The following is a 21,367-nucleotide window of genomic DNA, read 5'->3' as shown; positions in this document are numbered from 1 at the left end:
GCTTGGAGCAACCTGGGCTGGTGGAAGGTCTGCCCATGGGACTGGATGGGCTTTAAGGTCCCTTCCCACCCAAACCATTCAGGAATTCTACACATCTTTGCAGTAGCTCACCAGCAGTTCCAAGCCTTTCCCTTTCACTTGCACTGAGGAATTAAATCTGTTCAAATTTGGTCAAGAGGAATAATTCATAAGGACAAAACTATGCAGAACCTCAGTTCTGTCTTGCAGGAAAATTTAGCCTTTGAAACATGCTTTCATTCCAAATGGGAAAGAGGAAAAATCTTCAAAGATAATTCTGAAGTGTGATCTCCAAGATTTTTGGACTTGCACTGAATTTGTGAATGTTTGGATCAAAATTTAATTACTTTTCCCCCCCCAGGTGTTGTATTATTGCACAACAAATTATTTTTATTTTTTTTCTTTCTGACACTGCTATTAACATCTGAAGTTTACTACACCCTAAGGATGCCACAGAGGATTGGGAACATCCCTATTCCCACTGCACATCGCTGAGACCCAACACAGTTTCCACACTCAGTCATGGCATATTAAACAGACCCGAGCCCCCATTTCTCGTAGGTGCTTTACCCTCACACTCAGCCTTATTCTCTCTGTCTTTTTAATTTGTCTATGGGCCTAGAAAGGAGTAACATCCCTTAATAAAGCCTCTGGCCAACTCCCGGTTAGTTTGCTCAGCCTGACCCTCCAACCCTGGAGTCCCTCGGGCAGGGCTTGCTCAGCCCCATCCTGCAAACAGGAGCAGCCAGATAAAAACAAGCCACTTCCTCAGAGGATGTTGTGGCTCAGCACAGATAAGCTCTAGAGACAGTCAAACATTGTTTTGTGTCTCTCTGCATGCAAGGGAGCTGGTGTTTTGCCCAAACTAACAGATTGGCAGGGATGGCTCCCGTGGATGTTGCTGACATAGATCAAAATGATGATTAGAGATGGTCCCAGACATCACAGAGGCTTTTGGCCATGTTTTTACAGGCACATTGTGCTGAAAAAACACACCCAAGGACCAAAAAGGGGCTAAGGTAACACCCTGGGATCACAACAGAGCAAATGTCTCTTGTCTAGGTCATGCTTTTGCCAAGAGAGGTTGGAACAGATGATCCTGGAGGACTCTCCCAACCTGGCATTTATGGAATCCCAGAATGGTTTGAAAAAGGGACCTCAAAGAGCATTCATTTCCAACCCTCCTGCAATGAGCAGGTTCATCTTCCACCATACCCGGTTTCCTTGGCTCCCACGAGGGCACCAGAACTTCCCCAGTGAGACTCAGGGTCTCTCAAGCCCTTTCTTCTGTCTCCAGGCCAAAGCAAACGGTTTGCAAACACATTGAGCTTTGCTGCAGCTGCCCCATCTTCCTTGGGCACCACCCTTGTACCCTGATGACTCTGTGCCCGAGCTCCCTGCCAGGCTCCTGATGTGCTCCAGGGAGATTCAGTGTTAGTTCTGGTGACATTCATGCCTTGTCCCTCACCTCCTCCTCTCAAACACCACTCCCCCTCCATGCTGCTCCTCTCTGCTGCCTCCCAGTGCTCCCTGTCCTGGGATTTGGATGTGGAAATTAAATATTTTCAGCCTTTTTTTTTTTACCCCACAGGATTGTATCTCAACTTTTTGATTCATCTGTGACCCACAGAATAGTTACTCAGTGATTATCTTCCCTTCCTATGAACCAAATGGGCCTCATGCTTGGATTTTACATAAATTGATGCACCACCACACTCCCTTTTCTCCCCCATTCCTGAGATTTCGGCCTCCACACTTCCCACCAACCATCTTTTCTTGCTCCTCTTGTTGCTTCTTCAGCTGCTCCAAGAGCTGCTGGAATTCCTCCTCCTTCTGCTGCTCCTCCAGCAGCGTGGCATCGTTCTGTTCAGCGTAAGCCATGGCCACCACTGCCAGGATGAGGTTGATGAGGTAGAAGGAACCAAGAAATATGACCACCACGAAGAAGATCATGTAGGTTTTCCCTGCTGAACGCAGTGTCTGTGGGAAGAGGAGGCAGGGCTGTCATGGCATCGCTTTGGCGACGATTCCAAGGAAATGTCCTGCACTGGGACACCCTCCCATTTGTGGGAGGAGGAAAATACTTTGCTCCCAGCTTCCCCAAGGGCTGGTCATTGCCCAGTGGACCTTCCTGCAGCACTGGGTTAGGAACTGTGGGAAGCAGCCATAAGTCTCAGCACAGCCCTCTTGTTCCCAGGGCTGTGAGCACGTGTGGAGGTGGGACAGCATTTCATCAGTGACTCGCTGTGCTGGGAGGGGCTGATGTCCCTCAGCCCCCAGCTTCTCAGGTCTCACCCTTGGGACAAAGTGGTCCTTTTCTCACTCTGGATCTGGGTATAATCCTTTCCAGAGGACATAGAACAGCCTGAACAACCTCTGGACCCAGGTTTTGTGGTGTCTCCCTAGAGGATGACTCAATGAGGGGACAAGTGACATGTCTTGCCCTCCTTACCCTCTCCCTCAGCTCAAGCCAGAGCTGCAATAAATACCCTTATAAATCCCTGATTTCCATGACAGAGCTGACAGCACCACTGCAGCACACCCGGGCTTTGCCCTGGAAAATAAACTGAACTCTCAGGTCAGGGAACTGGATGGGACCAGGCACCACCTCTGGATCCATAAACCACAAGACAAGGACCCACAAATTTCCAGTCAATGACTTTTCACCTGTCTCAGACCAGGGGCAGCACTGAAACAAGAGGAGCTCTTGCACAAGGACAGAAATGTGGTGCCTACCAGCTGGAAGAGGTTCTCCCAGTAGTCCTGTGTCATGAGGCGGAAGAGGGCCAGGAAGGCCCAGCTGAAGGTGTCGTAGCTGGTGTAGCCGTAGTTGGGGTTCCTCCCTGCCTTCATGCACTCGTACCCTTCGGGGCACTTCCTGCCAAAGGAGCCACGGGGGCAGCTGGTGTGAGCCCCCCAAACTGCCCCTTCTGGCACCCACAGCCAAACCCTCCAGCCCTGGGGACGTGGAGATGCACTGGGGGGACCCTTCCCACCAGGCTGATACAGTTTGGATGCCTGGACTGATATCACCCTCCCCACAGCTGATAGAGTCAGGATGCCCTGAGAGACACCATCTCAAGCTGACACCATCGGTATGTTCCCATCAACAACCCCCCCAGCTGATACAGTTGGGGTGCCCGGAGTGATGCCCCCCAAATGTGATACAGTTGGATGTCTGGACTGATACCACCTTCCCCAAAGCTGACACCACCAGGGTACCTGGACCAAATTCCCCCCAGGGTGATACAGTCAGGATGGCCAGACTGATACTCCCCCAAACTGATACCAGCAGGATGTTCCAACCCATACCCGCCCAAGCTGATGCAGTTGGGATGCTTGGGCTGATACCCCCTCCAGGCTGATACAGTCAGGATGCCTGGGTCCATATCTGCTCAAGCTGATACCATTGGGATGCTCAAACAGATATCCCCCCTCAAGCTGATTCATTGGGATGCTCAAACAGATATCCCCCCTCAAGCTGATTCATTGGGATGCTCAAACAGATATCCCCCCTCAAGCTGATCCATTGGGATGCTCAAACAGATATCCCCCCTCAAGCTGATACCATTGGGATGCCCAGACTGATATCCCTCCCAGGCTGATCCATTGGGATGCCCAGACTGCTCGCCTGCAGAGCAACATTCCCAGACCCGTCCCATCCCAAACTGGCTGCACCACCTCCCTCATCCCCTCCCAGGGATCCAGAGGGGCCCTCAGCCCCCAGCAGGGACTGCACTCACCCGGCATCGCTGCTGTTCCCGCAGAGCAGGGCGTCGAGGGCTCCCTCCAGGAAGTAGAAATTGGCTTTGGAGTTGGGGAAAGAGCAAGACATAACAATAAATAAATACATAAATAAATTTTATTGATTTTCAAATTCTTGGTAGCAACTTGCTGTCAGGGAAATTCCTTGAGTCCCAGGGAATGTCACTGAATCCCGGCATTGGACATTGGGGTATCTCTTCTGACTTTACTCTTTGTGTTGGTGCCAGTTCATGGCAGTGTTTAATCAGAGGACTCCCAAGCCCATGAACAGCTTTGGAGCTGGCCAGGGTCAGCGCTCCTGGGAAAGTGGGTTAACATGTGGTCAAAGGATCAGGGCTGGCCTGTTCTGCTGGGAAAAGCAGGACATTCCCCGGGAACAGTGAGCATGGGGGACTGCAGGAGTCCCAGAAAAACCTTGTGAAACTGCTACTGCTCCATGGCTTTTGCCTTCCTCCTGTTACTCCCATCCCCTGCCCAGTGGAGAAGCTCGCCCTGCTCACAGACCAGGGCTCCTTAAAGCTCCTCCTTAGAACTCCAGTGCAGACTCAAAAACTCAAAACCAAAGAACAAACAAAATCCCACACTTTGGGACCAAATTTTCAAAGAAGGGATAGGAAAGTAGCAGTTTTGGATGACTGCCTGAAGACTGTGCTGGTCCCACCTCTCCCTCCTTCCCCTCCTGTGGCTGTCGTGGTGTTGCAATGCTCACGGGGCACTGTGGACCTGGGGAAGGACCCAGCTATGATGCAGCTGTGAAAGTGGGTGAGAAATGTCATTCCTGCATCCTTCCCTCTCTATTTCCACCTGAGGCCCCATCTGCTCCTGCAGGGTTTGGTCTCCCTGCTTTGACCACTCCAGTGGGAGATTGTGCCCTCACGAGCCAGTGAGAGATGGAGACACTGGTTTTTCCAATGGTGAAACACTTCTGGAGGAGTTTAGCTTGTCCAGGAGGACCACATTTTCCCTGTCAAGGTGGATTTGATCCCATCTGTGCCTCCTGTGTGTGTGCACAACCCGTTTCACCCATCAGCCACATCTCCTTGCAAAGCACCCTGGCAGGAAGATCCAAGTGAGCAAACCATCTTGTTCTGGCACAGGAAGAGCAGGGAAACAGAGGAGCCCACCAGGGTGATGGGTGTGGAGAGAAGGGGCTGCATGAGCATTTACTTACCTTCATCACTGATGTAGGCCTCGAAATCAAAGGTGCTGTTGCCGGTGAAGTTGCCGGTGAAGTTGCCGGTGAAGTTGCTGGCAAAGTCATCCACGAAGTCGTAAAATGTTGAGTTGACCAACGTGTCGTTGTCCAGCTCCAAGTCCCCCAGGAAGGTGATGTTGGGAGGGGGCCACCGCACGCACTTCTGGCGCAGGTTGCCCATGAAGAGCTGGAGGCCGATCAGGGCGAACACGCTCAGGCAGAAAACCGTGAGGATCATGACATCTGAGAGCTTCTTCACCGACTGGATCAGAGCCCCAACGATCGTCTTCAGCCCTGAGGAGAAGTCGTGTCACCACTGAGCTAATTGCTCCTTTGCTAATTGTGGGGGAACGTGCTGTGGTGTTCCCAAAAGCTGCTGGATCTGGTGGGGATATGTGGCGTCACCAAGTTCCCCTTCCATGGGCTCAGACCCCCAGCTCCGTGTCCCATGTCACATCCCAGCTGTCCCTCTGTCCCCACACATTGCTGAGCAGTAAAAACCCTTCCCCCAAAACTCTCCCCCTTGGACTGGTGCTGGTCAAGGCTCCCCATCCCAACCTTGAGACATCATGAGCCAAAGCTCACCCCAGCCTTTGGACTTTCTGTTTCCCCCAAATGTCACAATCTGGCCTTTTTTGGCCCAAACCACTACAGTGGCACATGGAAAAGCTCTTGCTGGCCCAGCTGCACGATGCTGAGCACCTCCCTCAGCTCCAGGAAAGCCTGTGTGGTCCAACACCACATGTGTTGCTGTCCCTTGGGTGGTCAGAAACCCAGCCAGACCCTCCATCCTGATCCTTCAAGCTGGAGAATCCCCAGTGTGTCCAAGTGAAGGTGACAAAGTGACATCTGCATTAAGCATCTGGACTAATTCATCTCCCCCTCCCAGCATCGCTGCTTCCTCCACAGAGGAGGCTCATCCACGGATCCTTGGTGGGCTTTTGCCAGGGAGGATGGTGTTCCCATCACCCAAGGTCTGCACGGGTGATGGGTGATGCTGGGACATCCCAGCATTGATCCTAAAAGCATCTCTGGGCACAGAGCTTTCTCATGTGGAGGCAGTTCTCCAAAGACATGATTTTCAGCCCTCTCATCACGCCTGCTCCTTGTTCCCCAAACTATTGAGGTAAAACCCTGTTCTTCAAGGGTTTGTCTGGTTGGGAAATGGCCAAGGTCAGCCATTCTCAAACCAGCTTATTTTTGCAACTGCTATTTCTGCAGAGCCTCTGGGGGATGTCATTCCCTAAAAAAGCAGCAGTTTACATTTTGCTAAACGCAATTTTTAGCCTGTTTGATGAAGGCAAAAAATGTTCAAATGTGAACCCTAAAGATCTGGAGGCTGCAGGGACACGAGAATTTATTCACCACAAGGGATTATCAGTTCCAGTTCAGTCTCGTGCTTCTTCAAGGGGTCTGAGTGATCCCTTCTGTGGGATCACTGGTTGCATCAGCTGGTACCAAAGCAGGGTGGTATCAGATTTGGGGAACAGCCATCAGAGATAATTGGTAACGTGCTCCTCACACCACAGGCAGGAGGTTTGGGGTGATACTAAACACTCACCACGTGGCTCTTGCACCAATAGCCATTAAATATCTCAATCCAAGCAAGCTCAGCAGTGGGGATAAAACTGAGTTTGTGGCTCCAAGAATTGAGCTATTTGGTTTATCGAGCCCATAAACCCACTGTGAGCACAAACCCCCTTAAGGCATCTCCAAGGAGCCCTAAAAATAATGTCTGGCTCATCAGGGGCTTTTCCTGCCAAACGACCCAAAAGCTGAATTTTGTGGAAAATTGTAAGCATGGAATACCTTATTTCCTCTGTTTTCTCCTAGAGCTGTCAAAAGAACAAGGAATTGCTGTGAAAGGTGGGACCATCTGAGCTCAGGGGAGGACACAGAGGGGAGAGCCCTTCGTTAAGTCCCACCTGGTATGACAGTGATGGTTTTCAAGGCGCGGAGGACGCGGAAGGTCCTGAGAGCAGAGATGTTCCCCAGGTCCACAAACTCAGTGATGTAGCTGCAGGACAGGAGAGGAAAGGGCTTCAGGGTCTCTGCCAGGCACTCAGCAGTGTGCACACCTCCCGTCATCCCCCATCCCACCAAACTCACGCCATGGAGATGACCATGAAGTCCAGCCAGTTCCACGGGTCGCGCAGGAATGTGAAGTCGTCGATGCAGAAACCTCTCGACAGGATCTTGATGAGGGACTCAAAGGTGTATATCCCAGTGAAGGCGTATCTGGAACGGGAGCAGTGACTCGGGGGATGCTCCCCAAGGTCCAAGGGCCGGCTCAGGATGAGGTTTTGTCCACCCCTGACAATGGGACCACCCTGGGGAGCGGAGTCTGGAGGGCTGCTCAGTTTCTGGGGTGCTTCAGCACTGGGGGAGCTTTTCACCTCACCTCATAAGGTAAGTTGGGACATTTTGAGGTACCCATCCCTCTGGGGACTATTCTGCAACACCTCTGATCCCTGCTCATGTCCCAACACCACCATGCTCTCTGTAAAACCCCGCTGAGACCTGACTGTGCAGAACCACAGCAGGAAATGCTGGATATCCCCCTCTCACCTGGGACAGGTTGTCCATGACCCTTGGACAGGTCGATCTGCTCACCCTCTCCAGAATGTCACCAATGACCCGACCCAACCCAACCTGCTCTACAGTGGACTCCTGTCATGGGACCCCCACCACGTTTTGGGTAGCTCTGAAACACTCTTTGCAATGCCTGACATAGATTCCTCCTGAGACCAAGAGGGTCACCAGCATTTTCCAGTGACACCCCTCCTGCTCTGAAGGGTGCCTGGAACTCAACACCCCTCTCTCAGCCTTGGTCCTGTCAAGCTGGGGTGGCCCCCATGGCCGGGGGAGGTCACAGGGACTTACTCCACATTCTTGGACCACGGCGGGGGGTTGTTCATGGTCATAAACACACAGTTGGTTAAAATGGTGATCATGATGAACATGCTGAATAATTTAAAACCTGGTCAAGGAGAAATGCTGTGGCTGTTGCCTGGGTCATCCCCTTCCCACGGTTATGAAGCCAAGCATCCCTGCTCCTCCTGTCCTGGCTCCCACCTGACCTGCTCCCTCCCCCTGACCTGCTCCTCCTGTGCCCACACTTTTCCCTTGGACCCTCTGCTCCCATGTGTGATCCTGGCCTCTTCCTTCCTTTCTGCTCCCCTTCCCAGCTCCCTGGTGCTGGCTCTGCCTCCCTTCTTGCCCCCTGTGCTCCTTGCTCTCCATCACCCCAGGACAGAGCTTTCCCTGCCTCTCTGACCCCTCTGCCACAAACACCTCCTCTTTTTCTGCCCCACTCCTGGCCACCAACCCCTGCTGCCACCAGAGCTCTGCTGGGATCACTTCCCACCCACCCTAGCACCCCTCCTGCTCTTGGGGTCCTTTCCTGCCTTTCCATCTCTGCTTGTCTCACACCAAAAGCCCCAGCACTGCCCAAGGTGTCTCCTCCCCTGCACTGCAGTGTCCCAGTTCCTCTCCCTTCCCTCTCCCAAATAATCCTTTGAGCTCCCCAACTCACCCACTTCCCAGGTGGGACAGGATCCCCTGACCCGTAAACATTTCCCTTCCTTTCTGAGTCTCTCCAGGCCTCAAACACCTTCAACCTCTTCCTAGGAAGCTCCACCATTTAGATTTCTTCCCTTCTTCAACCAAACAGATTCCTCCCTTCTCCAACCAAGGCCGAGCTCTTGGTGCCACCAAGGTGCCCAAAGCCTTCAAGCCCCCACTCCTAAAGGACTGGTTGGCTGGTCAGTGGGTCCTGGCCATGCTGGGGGGCAACCCAAGAGGTTTCCTCACCACACCATCATGAAACCCTTCTCTCAGCCCTCTCCCAGGTCTGTTTGCACTCTGAGCACCAGGGTTTGAGCAGCAGAGCAGCATCCCAGAGATCAAGGATATGAATGGACGAGCACTTTGATGGCTCCTCTGCGGATGGGGTGGAAGGGCCCCAGCATGTAGAGGGCAGGGGTGGCTGAGAAGCGGAAGATGGACTTCCCTTTGTTGAGGACTATGAATGTCTGTGGAGAAAAGAGGGGAAGGAGATGGGTTAACCCTTCTGCACACCCCTGACACACCCACAGACCAAGAGCTGCTGTTAGACGAGAGACCTCTACGTGTGTTTGCAACTCCAAAGGCTTGGGGCTTTCCCAAGGAACAGGGAGAAGCAACCACAGTCTAGGGCAGTGGATGATCAAGAGGAGACCCTGGGGCACGGTAAAAGGGAGAGAAGGTCCCTGCTTTGGTCTTTTCCTTGGGACTTACACCTAACACCAAGCCCACCCATGGGCTGAGCTTTGCCCCTCACCTTCTTGTCCTTGTAGAAAGGGTCCAGGTCCTCCAGCGGGGTCCCGATGAGCTCCGGGGGGGGGTCGCCGTAGATGAGGGGCAGGTTCTTGCCGGCTTCCAGGTCGCTGCTGGGCTTGACCTCCTCTTCCTCGGGCATCTCCACATGCTGCCTCTTTATCCGGAGCGCCTCGGCCTCGGCCATGCGCTGCTCGATGGCGGCCAGCGAGGCCGGGGTGAAGGGGCGCAGGTTCTCGGGGCCCGGGATGAAGGGCAGGCTGGCCATCCTCGCATTCTGCTTCCGGGCCGGCCGCGCCCAGCCTGGGGGGACAGCGGGGCTTTGGGGCCTTTCTGCCCAGGTGGTGGCAGGGTCTCGGTGGGGTTTTGCCAATGGGTTTGGGGGTGTTTCTGCCCAGGTGGTGGAGGATCTCAGTGGGGTTTTTGCGAGTGGGTTTGTGGCAGGAATGTTGGGCTGGCGTGAAGGGTTATTATGTGTGGATCGCTCACGGATAGAGCATCCCATGTGTTTCTCCTCAGGATCACAGAATGTGCTGAGTTGGAAGGGACCCACAAGGATCAACCCTTAGCCCTGCACAGGCCCATCCCCAAGAGTCACCCCCTGTGCCCCAGAGGATCATCCAAACCCTCCTGGAGCTCTGGCAGCCTTGGGGCTGTGCCCACTGCCCTGGGGAGCCTGGTCAGTGCCCAACCACCCTCTGGGGAAAGAATCTCTTTCTAATACCCAACCTGACCCTGCCCTGACGCAGCTCCAGGCCATTCCCTGGGTCCCATCCCTGATCCCCCCAGGGCAGAGCTCAGGGCCTGCCCCTCCTCTGCCCCTCCTCTGCCCCTCCTGAGGAAGCTGGAACTGTAGTGAGGTCTTCCCTCAGTCTCCTCCAGCTGAACACACCAAGTGCCCAAAACTGCCACAGTATTGCAGGGGAGGCCACCCCAGTGCAGAGCAGAGTGGGACAATCCCCTCCCTCACCCGCTGGGGCGAGGTTAGGGTTGGTTAGAGCACCAAGTGAGCTTTTCTCCTCCCAGACCCCATTCCACCTCTGATCAGAAGGCCCTGTGAAGCCGAGCACCATATGAGCTGAGCAGTTGGTGTCCCTGGCACCAGCTGGATGTGTTAGACATGAGATTTCACAACCTAGAGCACGGCTGTTCAACAAAACAAAACACCTTGGGCAGCAGTGGCACTGCTCCAGCTGCCTCCCCTTGGCAGGGCAGCAACAGCTTCCCTCCTGCTCCTCACACAAGGGATGTGTGGTGCCCAAAGGAAGAGGTTGCTCAGCCAGAGGATCCGAGTCCTGCAGGGTCATGGCCATGTCACAGCACCCAGCCACGGGGAACACAAGGAACCTGCAGTGCTGGGTGGCTCTGCTCCCGACAGGAAGGGGTTAAAGTCTTACCTTGAGCCAAAAAGCAAAGCAATAATGGCACTTCCTAATGTTACAGGGAGGAATCCCCAGACAGGAACAGGCTGGGTGGTTCAGGACAGCTAAGGATGGCTCCTCTGCAGCAGAACAACAAAAATGGTTGGAAAGGGGAAAGTGGGGAGGGGAGGGGTGGCTGCACCCAGAGGATGCGTCTGCCATGGCCCGAGAGAGGCTGAGACACCTGACACAGAGTTCCTCAACACCAGGAAGGTTCTTGCTTTGAGCCCCTGTACCTTGGTTCACCTTGATTTGCCTTGATGTTGACCCATAACCCCCAGCTTGTGCAGGAGATGAGCCCAATATTCCTTAATGCTCAGTCTTGCTTTGCAGGGGTACCGGGATCACTGGACCTCTGTGCCTCACCCTCCCCAAAACAAGCATCCCTCTGGCAAACCAAAACTTTCTGTGATGCTGCCAAGCACCTGACCCTGAAAAGCTTTAGGATCAATACTCCTCAGAGCCCAGCTCTGCCGTGCTGAGAGCTGCAAACCCTCAACCCTTTGTGGCTGGGGAGAACTGGACATTTACAGCCCTGATGGGAAGAGAGACTCTGGGTGTGTAATGGTATCACGATGTTCCTGTGGTGATGGTAAAGCCAGGGGATAAAGCAATGACACAGGGAGGTTTTGGTTTTGAGAAGAACAGTGTAACTGCATTTTAGAAACCACCACAGTCCCTTGCTGTCGCTGCTGAATTGAATTTTGGCACCATGGCTTTGGTGCTCATTCAAAATGCAGCTGCTGCAGGGATGGCAGCAACCTGCTGCCTTTCAGAAAGGGCAACTTTTAAAAACAAAATCAAGTGGACAGAGCGTCAATTTTTGTATTTAAATCTGTGGTCTGGAGCACAGGGGAGCTGGGGGGGCTCAGTCTGGAGAAAAGGAGGCTCAGGAGGGACTTTCTCACTCTCTGCAACTCCCTGGCAGGAGGGGGGAGCCGGGGGGGGGTCGGGCTCTGCTCCCAGGGAACAAGGGACAGGAGGAGAGAAAATAGCCTCAAGTTGTGCCAGGGGAAGTTTAGATTGGATATTGGGAACATTTCTCTACAAGAAAGGGTTGTCCAGTCCTGGCAGAGCTGCCCAGGGCAGTGGTGGAGTCCCCATCCCTGGGGGATGTATATGTAGATGTGACACATGGGTTAGTGGTGGCCTTGGCAGTGCTGGGGAATGGTTGGACTGGATGATCTCAGAGGGGTTTTCCAAGCCGAAGGATTCTGTGATTCTGTTTTAGGGAGGCTTTTGCCATTGCTGTACAAGGTTATTTAATAGCATGGACTGAGTCACATCACTGCAAAGCAGAGTCCAGCTCCAACCCAGCTTGTGGCCCAAACTGATGCAAATCAGAGCCCAGAGCAGCCACTATAGAAGGGCACAGCCCATCTCCCCCCACTCCAGCTGGACCCAAAGGTGAGACCTTATCAAAGCCAGCAAGAAGAGAATTTTTGGGGCAGCAGGTGCCACCACTGCTGCTCCTCATGGAATTATTCTGGATTTACACCCATTTCATGCTCTACTTGAGCAGCTCTAGAAACTTGCTCCTCGATACCAGTGGCCTCAAAGCTCAAGCCAGAAACTGGAGCTGTGTCTGGCTCTATCACCCCAAGTCCCAGCAGGGATGCACTGGTGCATGGGGTCACAGAACACCTCCAGTTGGAAGGGACCCATCGGGATCACTGAGTCTGACTCCCTGGAGCATCCTTCAGACATGCAGGACCCACAGCACCCGTGGGGGTCCTTCCCACCTCACCTTCTGGCAGCTCTGAGGACTCACAGGAGCTTGTTGCTCGAGGTGGCCTCAGTTTCCCTGGGAACAGGGTTTTGCAGAGCTGTTAGGACAAGCCTGTGCTACGGGATGTGTAGTGGGGCTCCAGCCCCTCCAGCAGCAACGCTGCTGTCCAGCCCTTCAGTGCAGGGGGTGCTGCCTGGTCCACGCTTTCCCTGGAGCCTCCCACGGGCAGCACCGCCGTGTCCCCTCGCTGTGCCCGGCTCTGCCTCCAGCTGCCACCAGCGATCAGCTCCGGGCTCAGGTTTCTGCAGCCCCATGACTCTGCTCATTCCTGTCCCGGCGGGAGAGGGAGCAGGAGGGGAGCTGGAGGGAGCAGCACCGGCTTTGCTCCTGCCCGTGTCTGCTCTTCCTCTCGCTGTTTCGAAGCCATCGTGTCGTGCCGGTGGCTGATGGAGCAGAGACAGGCTTGGCTGCTGAGGGGTCAGAGAGACAGGGAAAGCTCTGTCCTCGGGTGATGGAGAGGAGGGAGGACAGGGGGCGAGAAAGGAGGCAGAGCCAGCGCTGTGGATCTGGGAAGGGGAGCAGAAAGGAAGGGAAGGTGCCAGCAGGGCCGTGGAGGGAGGTGCTGGGGGTGGGCACCATCCCACAAGGCTACACTGGGAGGCCTCAAAGGGGATGTTGCCCTGAGTATGAAAATGCTTCCTGGCTTTTCGGGGTCTTTTGCAGCACCTGGTCCTGCTCTGACCCCTTTGTGTCCACACAGAGATAGTGGGGTGACTCCAGGGATCAAACACAGGACTTAAGCCCATGCCCAGCTCCCACACACCACAGCCCTGCAGCCACCAGCGTCTCTGGTCGATTGTTGCTCCCAAAAAGAGGAGCCAAGAGCTGAACACAGGCTGTGTGAGGGGCTTAGCCCAGCCCCTCTGTCTCTCCCAGTTCCCACACCAGAGGGGGTGGGACACAGACAGCCCAGTCCCACCACCCCATGAGAGGTGTCTCACCCTGGGACCAGCCTCCCTGGCCATGGGGATGGGGTGAGCAGCCCCTGCTCCCGGCCTGGCACATCCTGGCACATTTGTAGCAGCTCCTATAAATAACCCAGATCAAACTCTTTGCCTCTCCAACAGGTAAAAGCAGTTCAGGCCCAGAGACAGGAGCTGCCCTGGGCACGAATCACCCCCATGGTCCCACAGGGCTCTGCCCCAGCTCTCCAAGACCTGAGACCTCTGAGGGTTCTGAATTAAAGGCAGACTCCTGCCCATTGATTATCCTGGTGAGAAATCAGTCATAAAGCTCTGATCTGCTATTTATTGCCTTCTTAAATTTTGGCAGCCCAGCTAAGCTGAGTAACTCCTTTATGCTGTGACACACGTGAGCTGCAGCTTTTGGACACACCTCCTGTGACACACCATGGATGAGCATCTCACCCCCCAGTCCAGCATCAGCAATTACCAGCAAGCAAATGGGAGCAGCTTCTTGCTCAGAAGTGCCTGGCCTTGACTTGGAAAAAAATTCAGTTTCCTCTGATATTTTTGGTGCTCTGAGGCAACACGTAAATGAATCAGCCTCCGAAATAACAGGGGTGGTTTGGGAGGTACCAGAGGTGCTGGTTCTGTTTAACCAGCACAGATGGGAGGGTGGCAGGGTCCTGTCTAAGACTGCTGGGACAGTCACCTCACCCAGAGCTGGCACTTCATCCCTGCACAGAAAATAACCTCCCGTGGGCTGAGGAAGAGGGGGAAGGATGTTCTTGGCTGTTGCATACAGACACGTGGTGGGGAGGACAAAGAGTGGCTGGGGTCACCCTGGCCCTGGGGCTCTGCCCCTCCCTCTGCTTTGGGAGAGCATCTGCAAACCTGGAGTCTCCTGGGGAATCAGTCCAGAGGGATGCAGCTGTTTCCCCACCATACTCAGGGCTGGGTTAACAAGGACAGGTACAACTGGGGGTGTTTCAAGTGAAGACAAGTTGCTCCTGAGAGATCTCAGCCCTACGGATACCCAGAACTTGGGAGGCAGCAGTGGGACCCCCTGACCATCTGCAGCATTCAAACACAGCTCAAGGAGCTATAAGTTAAGTTTACCCATAAACCTGCCCTGCAAGATTCAGCCACATAACAGGTCACACTGTAAAAACACCAGAGAGACCAACAGGGACATAAATCCAAGTGAGAAGACAATCAGAATGGCCACCAGCAAGTGTAAATCAGCTTCACTCAGCAAGAACCAGCAGAGCCAGGTGATGCTCAGCCAAGTGCTCCCAGTGCCCGGCACGGGGGCCCTGGAGCAGGGATTAGTGAGGAACAAGGGGCTCGTGTGACAAAGGAAATGAGCAGGGGACAGATGGTGCCAAGTGAGCCCAGGGCTGGCCCACACTCTTGGAGTTGTGTTAGCACCAGGGGAGATGAGCCAGCACCCAGCAGCTCAGGAAACCAGACCCACACACAGTCCAAACCCATCCCAGCACAAGCAAAGCCCAATCCTGCAGCACCCCCTCCTTTGTTACCTGCAGCCCAGACCCTGCTGGGAGGCACCACTGCCACCCCACCAGCACCCAGAGGCTGAAGCACACGGGATAACCCAACCCTCTGCACCCCGTTTATTTATCCCCATGGGGACACCCCGGGGTGGGGCAGGACGGTGCAACGGGGACCAGCTGGCCCTGAGAGGTCTGGGGATGAGTCACAGCTCAGCCATGGGTGACATGTGTCCCAAGGGCTGCCACAAACACTGTCCACACTCCCTGCTGCACATCCCCACCGGCCCAGGAGGAGACTTGCAGCCCAAAAAGCCAACTGTGTCCTGGGCTGACCCCCAGCAGTGTGGGCAGCAGGTGAGGGGGGGATTCTGCATCCAACTCTGGGGCCCCCAACGTAAGAGGGATGTGGAGCTGCTGGAGAGAGTCCAGAGGAGGCCCCGGAGCTGCTCCAAGGGCCGGAGCCCCTCTGCTCTGGAGAAAGACTGGGAGAGCTGGGGGGTCACCTGGAGAAGAGAAGGCTCCAGGGAGACCTGAGAGCCCCTTCCAGGGCCTAAAGGGGCTCCAGGAGAGCTGGAGAGGGACTGGGGACAAGGGATAGGGGGACAGGACACAGGGAATGGCTTCCCAGTGCCAGAGGGCAGGGATAGATGGGATATTGGGAAGAAATTCCTCCCTGTGAGGGTGGGGAGGCCCTGGCCCAGGTTGCCCAGAGAAGCTGTGGCTGCCCCTGGATCCCTGGAAGTGTCCAAGGCCAGGTTGGATGGGGCTTGGAGCAACCTGGGCTGGTGGAAGGTGTCCCTGCCCATGGCAGGGGGTGGAATGAGATGGTCTTTAAAGTCCCTTTCAACCCAAACCATTCCTTGATTCCAAGACCCCTGAGCCATGCCTTGGGTCTTGCTCTCCCAACCCATGAATCCTCCTTAGTGGGTCCCCTCTCCACCCCTACACACATTAAACAGGTTTGAAAAACCCCAAATCCCATGGACTAGGAGGCCACTGCCAGGAGAACATGCATTTGTTTGAAACCCAGCCAAGGGCACAGACACTTGGTATGGTCAGGACAGCACAAATGTACAGGGTGACAAAAAACTTGGCTGTAAGGTCTGATGGTTGAAGAAAAAAAAAAACCTTCCAGCGTGGTCCTAGGGGGTGTCATGGCTTGAAAAAGTCCCCTGGTGTGTTTATTTGTTTATTTCCTTATGTAATTTCCATAAGTTTGGGGGGGAAAAATGTGGGAAAACTGAAAAACTCTAATGTAAAATGGGTTTTTTTCTGTCCACAAATAGCACTGGGGGTGGAGAGGTTCATGCTAAGTCCTGCAGGTGGGGGATTTACTGGCTGCTGAGCAGGGCCTGGAGCCACATTACTGTTTTCAGGATTATATGTATTTCTGTCAGTAACTCAGATAAACACCCTCAGTTGTGCCAGACAAAACGAGCCATTTTATAAACAAGTTTACACCCCTTTCTGTAACACGATAATGAGCCATTTAGGAGTCTGATGTTTACCATCCCCGGGTAAATTGTCATCCCTTAGTGCCTTGCTGTGACTACGTTACAAACACCATCTGGAAAGATAAGTGAAGTCTCCAAAATTTTCTTCTGCGAACAAATGGCTCCTACAACACTGCTGTGGGATGCTGGGTCTCCACCACTGTGGCAGTTCTAGAAATTCACTGTATTTTCAGGCTGCTTTGCTGTAAAAGCAGAGGGGGCTCAGTTTTCACAAGGAGAAAACAACACAAATGAGGAAATCAGGAGTTGCCCCAAGCCTTTTCCCACTGTGTTATCAAATAGTAGTTGGCTCAGAAGAGCTAGAGAATGAGAAAAAAAAAAATTAGTTTTTCATTTTTCAGCATTATCCTTTGAATTCCTGGGGTTATAAAGCGCTGGGCGGGGCAGCCCCGTGGCCTGGGTGGCTCAGGCACCTCTGGCTGCCCTCAGTGACACGTCCCCTGTGCTGCCTCCTGTCACCACCGTGGCTTTTTACCCTCCTCTGGGTGTGGTTTGTTCCTGTGCCTGAAGCGTGGCCCAAGCCAAGTGTGCCAGTAGGAATGTGGGATGCTTCCAACAGCATCCGTCATCCCGAGGCGCCGGGTGAAGCTGTGCTGCTGCAACCCCCCTTAGCCCCCAGCGAAAGGGATGGCCTGAAAGCCTTTGGAAAGGAATTCCAGAGCGAGCCCAGCAACAGGAGGTGCCTTTCCCCAGCCAGAACAGGGGCACTGAGATGCTGCAGCAGGTTCCTGCTCCCCACGTGCCACCACAGTCCCTCAGGGGGGTCCAGACCAGACCTGTGCTACCACAGGTCACACACCCGTGGTGTGGCTGCCTGGGCCTAATTCGAGAGGTGGAGAGGGACTTTAGACACAGATCTGGAGTGCCAGGGCAAGGGGGAATGGCTTCCCACTGACAGAGAGTAGGTTTAGATGGGATATTGGGAAGGAATTGTTCCCTGGGAGGGTGGGGAGGCCCTGGCACAAGTTGCCCAGAGAAGCTGTGGCTGCACCATCCCTGGAAGTGTCCAAGGCCAGGTTGGATGGGGCTTGGAGCAACCTGGGCTAGTGGAAGGTGTCTCTGCCCATGGCAGGGGAGTGAAACAAGATGATCTTTAGGGTCTCTTCCAACCCCAATTATCCCATGACTGTGCTTTTAAGCACACGGTGAATGAGTTCCCTTGCTAAGGGAGTGATGCTGCTCTGCTGTTTTCTGCCTGCTGGAGACTGCCTGTCTTGAGCAAACCAAGAGGAGACCTCCTAGCACTCTCCAGCCCCTTTCCTGGCAGCAGCCAACCCACTCCATCTTGGGACAAGGACACCAGTGAGCTGAGGGCTGTGCCAGCGCTGGGGGATTTACAGGGAGGAGAAGGACACGATGCACAACCCTGAGTGTCACAGCCCATTGCAGCAGCACCTTCCACGGGGTCCCCACCACCACGACTGCTCTGCACCTGCCAAACAAGGTGCTGCTCCCCGGCCCCAGCTCCTTGGAAAGACACAGCTGAGCCTGTCCTGTCCCTGGAGGATTTGACAGGGAGTCAAATCCTTAATGCTCAACGTGCTGAGGGGGCACCAGCGCCCCTGGGACATAAACCACTGTCCCCCCCGAAATCCTGAGTCCTGCAGGTGCCACCAGCATCATAAGCCACGTGGAAATTAATTTCATACGATTCCCTGAGTTTTGCTGTCCTGGAGTTGCCGGGGACTGTGGCACTCGATGCCCGTGTGCCCACGGCCCACCCCAGGGTACCTGCTGTGCTGGGGGCGGGGGTGGCACACACAGACCGGGAGCTGTGAAGTCCTGGGATACTCTCCCCGGCCGCAGATGGAAATAGGAGGTTGCAACACTCTGTAGCAACGCACTAACCCCCTCCTGCCCGGAGCGGGGGATGCCACCCCATCCCCCCCTCCCGCCATCCCGCTATCCCTGTGACCCCCGGGAGGGGATCGCTGCAAAGGGGACACCGGGGTGGAGGGCGATTTGGGTTTATTTTGGGGGGGGATTGGCAGAGGTGGAGGCTCGAGCAGGCGGGGAAGGGTTAAAGAGGGGACCCTGCGCTTGCCCACTGCCCACTGCCGGCACTCGGGTGTCATCCCGAGCTCCTGCTCCTCCCTGCCGGCAGCTCTCGTGTCGGGCTTGGAAAAGATCTGAGCTGTGCCGCGAAGGCAGCGAGGGGACAGCGTGGTGGAAGGGAGGATGGCGTGGGGCTGGAATGACCTGCTATCCCCCCGGGGTCCCCCACACTCGGGGAGCACGGGGGGCAGGGACGCAGCACCTCCAAGGGATGCCAGAATTGACACCGGCTCCCACAGGGATCACCAACACAGCACTGGCAGCAGGTCCCAGACCTGCTGCTCCAGTGGGATTTGCAATATCCCTGCAGCATCCCAGGGCTGAAGGATGCCCGTTTTCCCATCGCAGCCTCTGTACCCCAATACCTCGGACCAGACACCCTGGAAATCAGGACCCGCACGGGGCACCTGCAGCTGTCACAGCCCTCTGGGTGCTGACCCCCACACCACCACTCTTGCCCTCCAGCTCCCAAGGGATGCCATTCAAATCCACATGGAGATGGAGAATGAGGACCCAAAGATGAGATATTCCAAGGGCTGCGTGAGTAACCAAGGAAGGAGGCAGCTGGACAGGCACAGAGCCTGGGCACCCTTCCCACTATCTCCGCAGCTACAGCTGGGATCTTTGCCCTCATAATTCCCCAAAGCATCCACCACTTTCTCCCCCTTCCTCCCCTGCACAGAAACAACCTCATTAGTCTAACCTGGAAACAGAAATGATGATGGATTTCTCTTCATGACCCGCTGCTGCTTGCTCTCCTACCCCAAATCCAGCAAATCTCCAAATGAAGCTGGAGCTGACCAAAAAGCTCCACAGAGCCCTTCTGTCCTGACCTTCTGCCCACACCAGAAAACAGAACATTCTGTTCAAATATTAGCACTATAGAATCAAGTCAGGACTTTGTGCTATTTAACCAGTTCCTGGAAATACTCTCTTTTGGCCCCAAAACCATTTTCAATCAGGCATTTTCCTGGCAAGGGCTGGAGGAGGCAGTTCCGGCCCTCACGGCATCAACCCACTCAGGATGTCTCCTGTGTGACGGGGCCGACTGGGATTTCCTGCTGTTCCCAGGGTTTTATGGAGTTGTTGCCTCCCTGAAGTTCAATCCTTTGCCTGCCACATTCCCAGGCTGATCCCTGACAACTCCATCAGCGGCAGTGTGGGCAGGGGAGGAAATGCTCCTGCTTGTCTGCAAACTTCACTCTGCAACTGAGCCCCGGCTGTGGGGAGTGAGGAAGCAGTCAGGGATGGGGGGCCAGGGGGGTGATTGCCCCTGGATAAACCCCAGAACGTCACAAGGTGCACGGTGGGTCCTGCCCACGCAGCGAGTGATGGAAGCTGGCACAGCCACAGGCACATGGGGGAATACAGCACCCAAAAATGATCTGACTCCCACCCTGGCACTGCCTGTTTTTCTGCTTCCCATGGCAGGAGGATGTGAGCCCTGAACCCCACACTGGGCTCATCCTGCCTCCCCAGCACCCCGAAGCTTTGGGCTGTGCCTGTGCTCCCGTGGCCCCCGCCTGTGAAAGGCCTCCCACCCCTGTGCCATCCCATCACTGCCATTCCAGCACGGCAGAGGGGTCCCATGTCCTCCCCTTCTCCCCACGGGGGTCCCTCCCTGCTGCCCCACGGGGGACAGTGGCTCTGCAGGGACAGGTGCCTTCCCAGAAGGAGACACTGAGAAGCACCCGCAGACCTTTCCTGCAACCTTGGCTTGGCCAAGCCGAGGTTTATATTTAGACCTCCAGGAGGAGAAGCCAGGAGAAAGGAGACTTGCGACTTTTAAGCCCTGCCTGTAGCTCCCTTGCTCGGGTGGGAAGGTGGCTCAGAAACCAGTCGCCCGTCACGTCCCTGACCGTCCCCTCTTGTCCCAGCACAGGTCAGTGGCCACTGAGGGTCCCCTGGCTGCTGGCACACTCCTCCCCGTGCCCTGCCTGCACCTTTGCGGGGACTTTCTCCCCTCTCACGGGTTGTTTTCCATGCAGGGGGGTCCAGCAGGTGCCTACAGCCCTAAATACCACCCCAGTGACTCTGGGGGGTGTCCTGCTCCCATCCACCTCCAGCACCAAGACTGCACACCCCAGGCATTGCTTATACACTGCAGGCACAGCGAGAATGGCAAAGCTGGGGACATCCAAGACCCCGCAGACCCTGCCCAGGTGAGCGGGCAGCAGCCCAGGGCCTAACCCAGTACTTACTGTTGGGTGGAGAGAGAGCGAAATCCCAAGGAAGAGACTTTTTGGGGCCAGAATTTCCTTCTCCCTTCGACTCCTGGAGGAGGCTTTGGCTCCGCGAGTGCCTGTTGGCAGAGCAGCTGCCGCTGCTGTCAGATGGTCATGAGTGAAACCTGAGGACATGCGGGGTCCTTCAGGTAGCCTCGGCCCGTCTCAGCTGTGGCGTTCGTGTGTCCCCCCCCCGCGCCGGTCCCGGGGCCGGCGGCGCCCGCAGCCCCCGCAGCCGCATCTCCCGCAGCTCGGGGGGTCCTGCCCGACGGGACCCCCCCGCCCTGGCCATGCTCCCGGCCGGGGACGCGGTGTCCCAGAGGTGGAGGTGGCTCTGGGCTGGCTTCGGCACCACACGGGACGTGGGGGAGCTGGAGGGGAGGTGGAGGCGACCCTGGCCAGCACCTCCCCGCCGGTCTCTCCCAGCAGTGACAGGCAACTGGAAAGAGCAGCGGGACAACTGCGAGGGCGGGGTTGGGGGACAGTCGGTGCCAACCCCGCTGCCAATGTTGTCTCCAAGCCCGTGGCTCTTTGGGAACGGTATTCCCATTGTGCAGCACCCAGCGCTGACCGTGGCTCCTCCTTACACGCGAGGGGTGTCTGGCAGTTTTTTCTCCATCCCCCCACACCCACCCTCTTGCACCAGCACCGT

General features: G+C 55.4%; 1 protein-coding gene across 2 annotated transcripts in view; it reads right to left on the bottom strand.

Moving 5' to 3' along the window:
• Positions 1-20,915, bottom strand: part of SCN4A (sodium voltage-gated channel alpha subunit 4) — a 44,708-nt gene extending 23,793 nt beyond the window's left edge. Inside the window, exons 1-10 of one of the 2 annotated variants that reach the window (XM_064636703.1) lie at positions 20,692-20,915; positions 9,300-9,598; positions 8,894-9,012; positions 7,862-7,951; positions 7,088-7,216; positions 6,904-6,995; positions 4,955-5,272; positions 3,762-3,825; positions 2,755-2,896; positions 1,786-1,998 (exon numbers count right to left, since the gene is read on the bottom strand). In XM_064636703.1, coding sequence (XP_064492773.1) covers positions 1,786-1,998; positions 2,755-2,896; positions 3,762-3,825; positions 4,955-5,272; positions 6,904-6,995; positions 7,088-7,216; positions 7,862-7,951; positions 8,894-9,012; positions 9,300-9,563 — 1,431 coding nt within the window. In that variant the 5' untranslated portion in view covers positions 9,564-9,598; positions 20,692-20,915. Of the gene's footprint in view, positions 1-1,785; positions 1,999-2,754; positions 2,897-3,761; positions 3,826-4,954; positions 5,273-6,903; positions 6,996-7,087; positions 7,217-7,861; positions 7,952-8,893; positions 9,013-9,299; positions 9,599-19,193; positions 19,342-20,691 lie in introns of those variants that run through there. The other variant, XM_064636702.1, reaches the window with a different exon arrangement.
• Positions 20,916-21,367: the final 452 nt, after the last annotated feature.

Source organism: Pseudopipra pipra, chromosome 26 (genome assembly GCF_036250125.1).
Source record: "Pseudopipra pipra isolate bDixPip1 chromosome 26, bDixPip1.hap1, whole genome shotgun sequence".
NCBI lineage: Eukaryota > Metazoa > Chordata > Aves > Passeriformes > Pipridae > Pseudopipra > Pseudopipra pipra.
The sequence above is the reverse complement of the archived record's forward strand: the minus strand, read 5'-3'. Positions and strand labels throughout refer to the sequence as shown.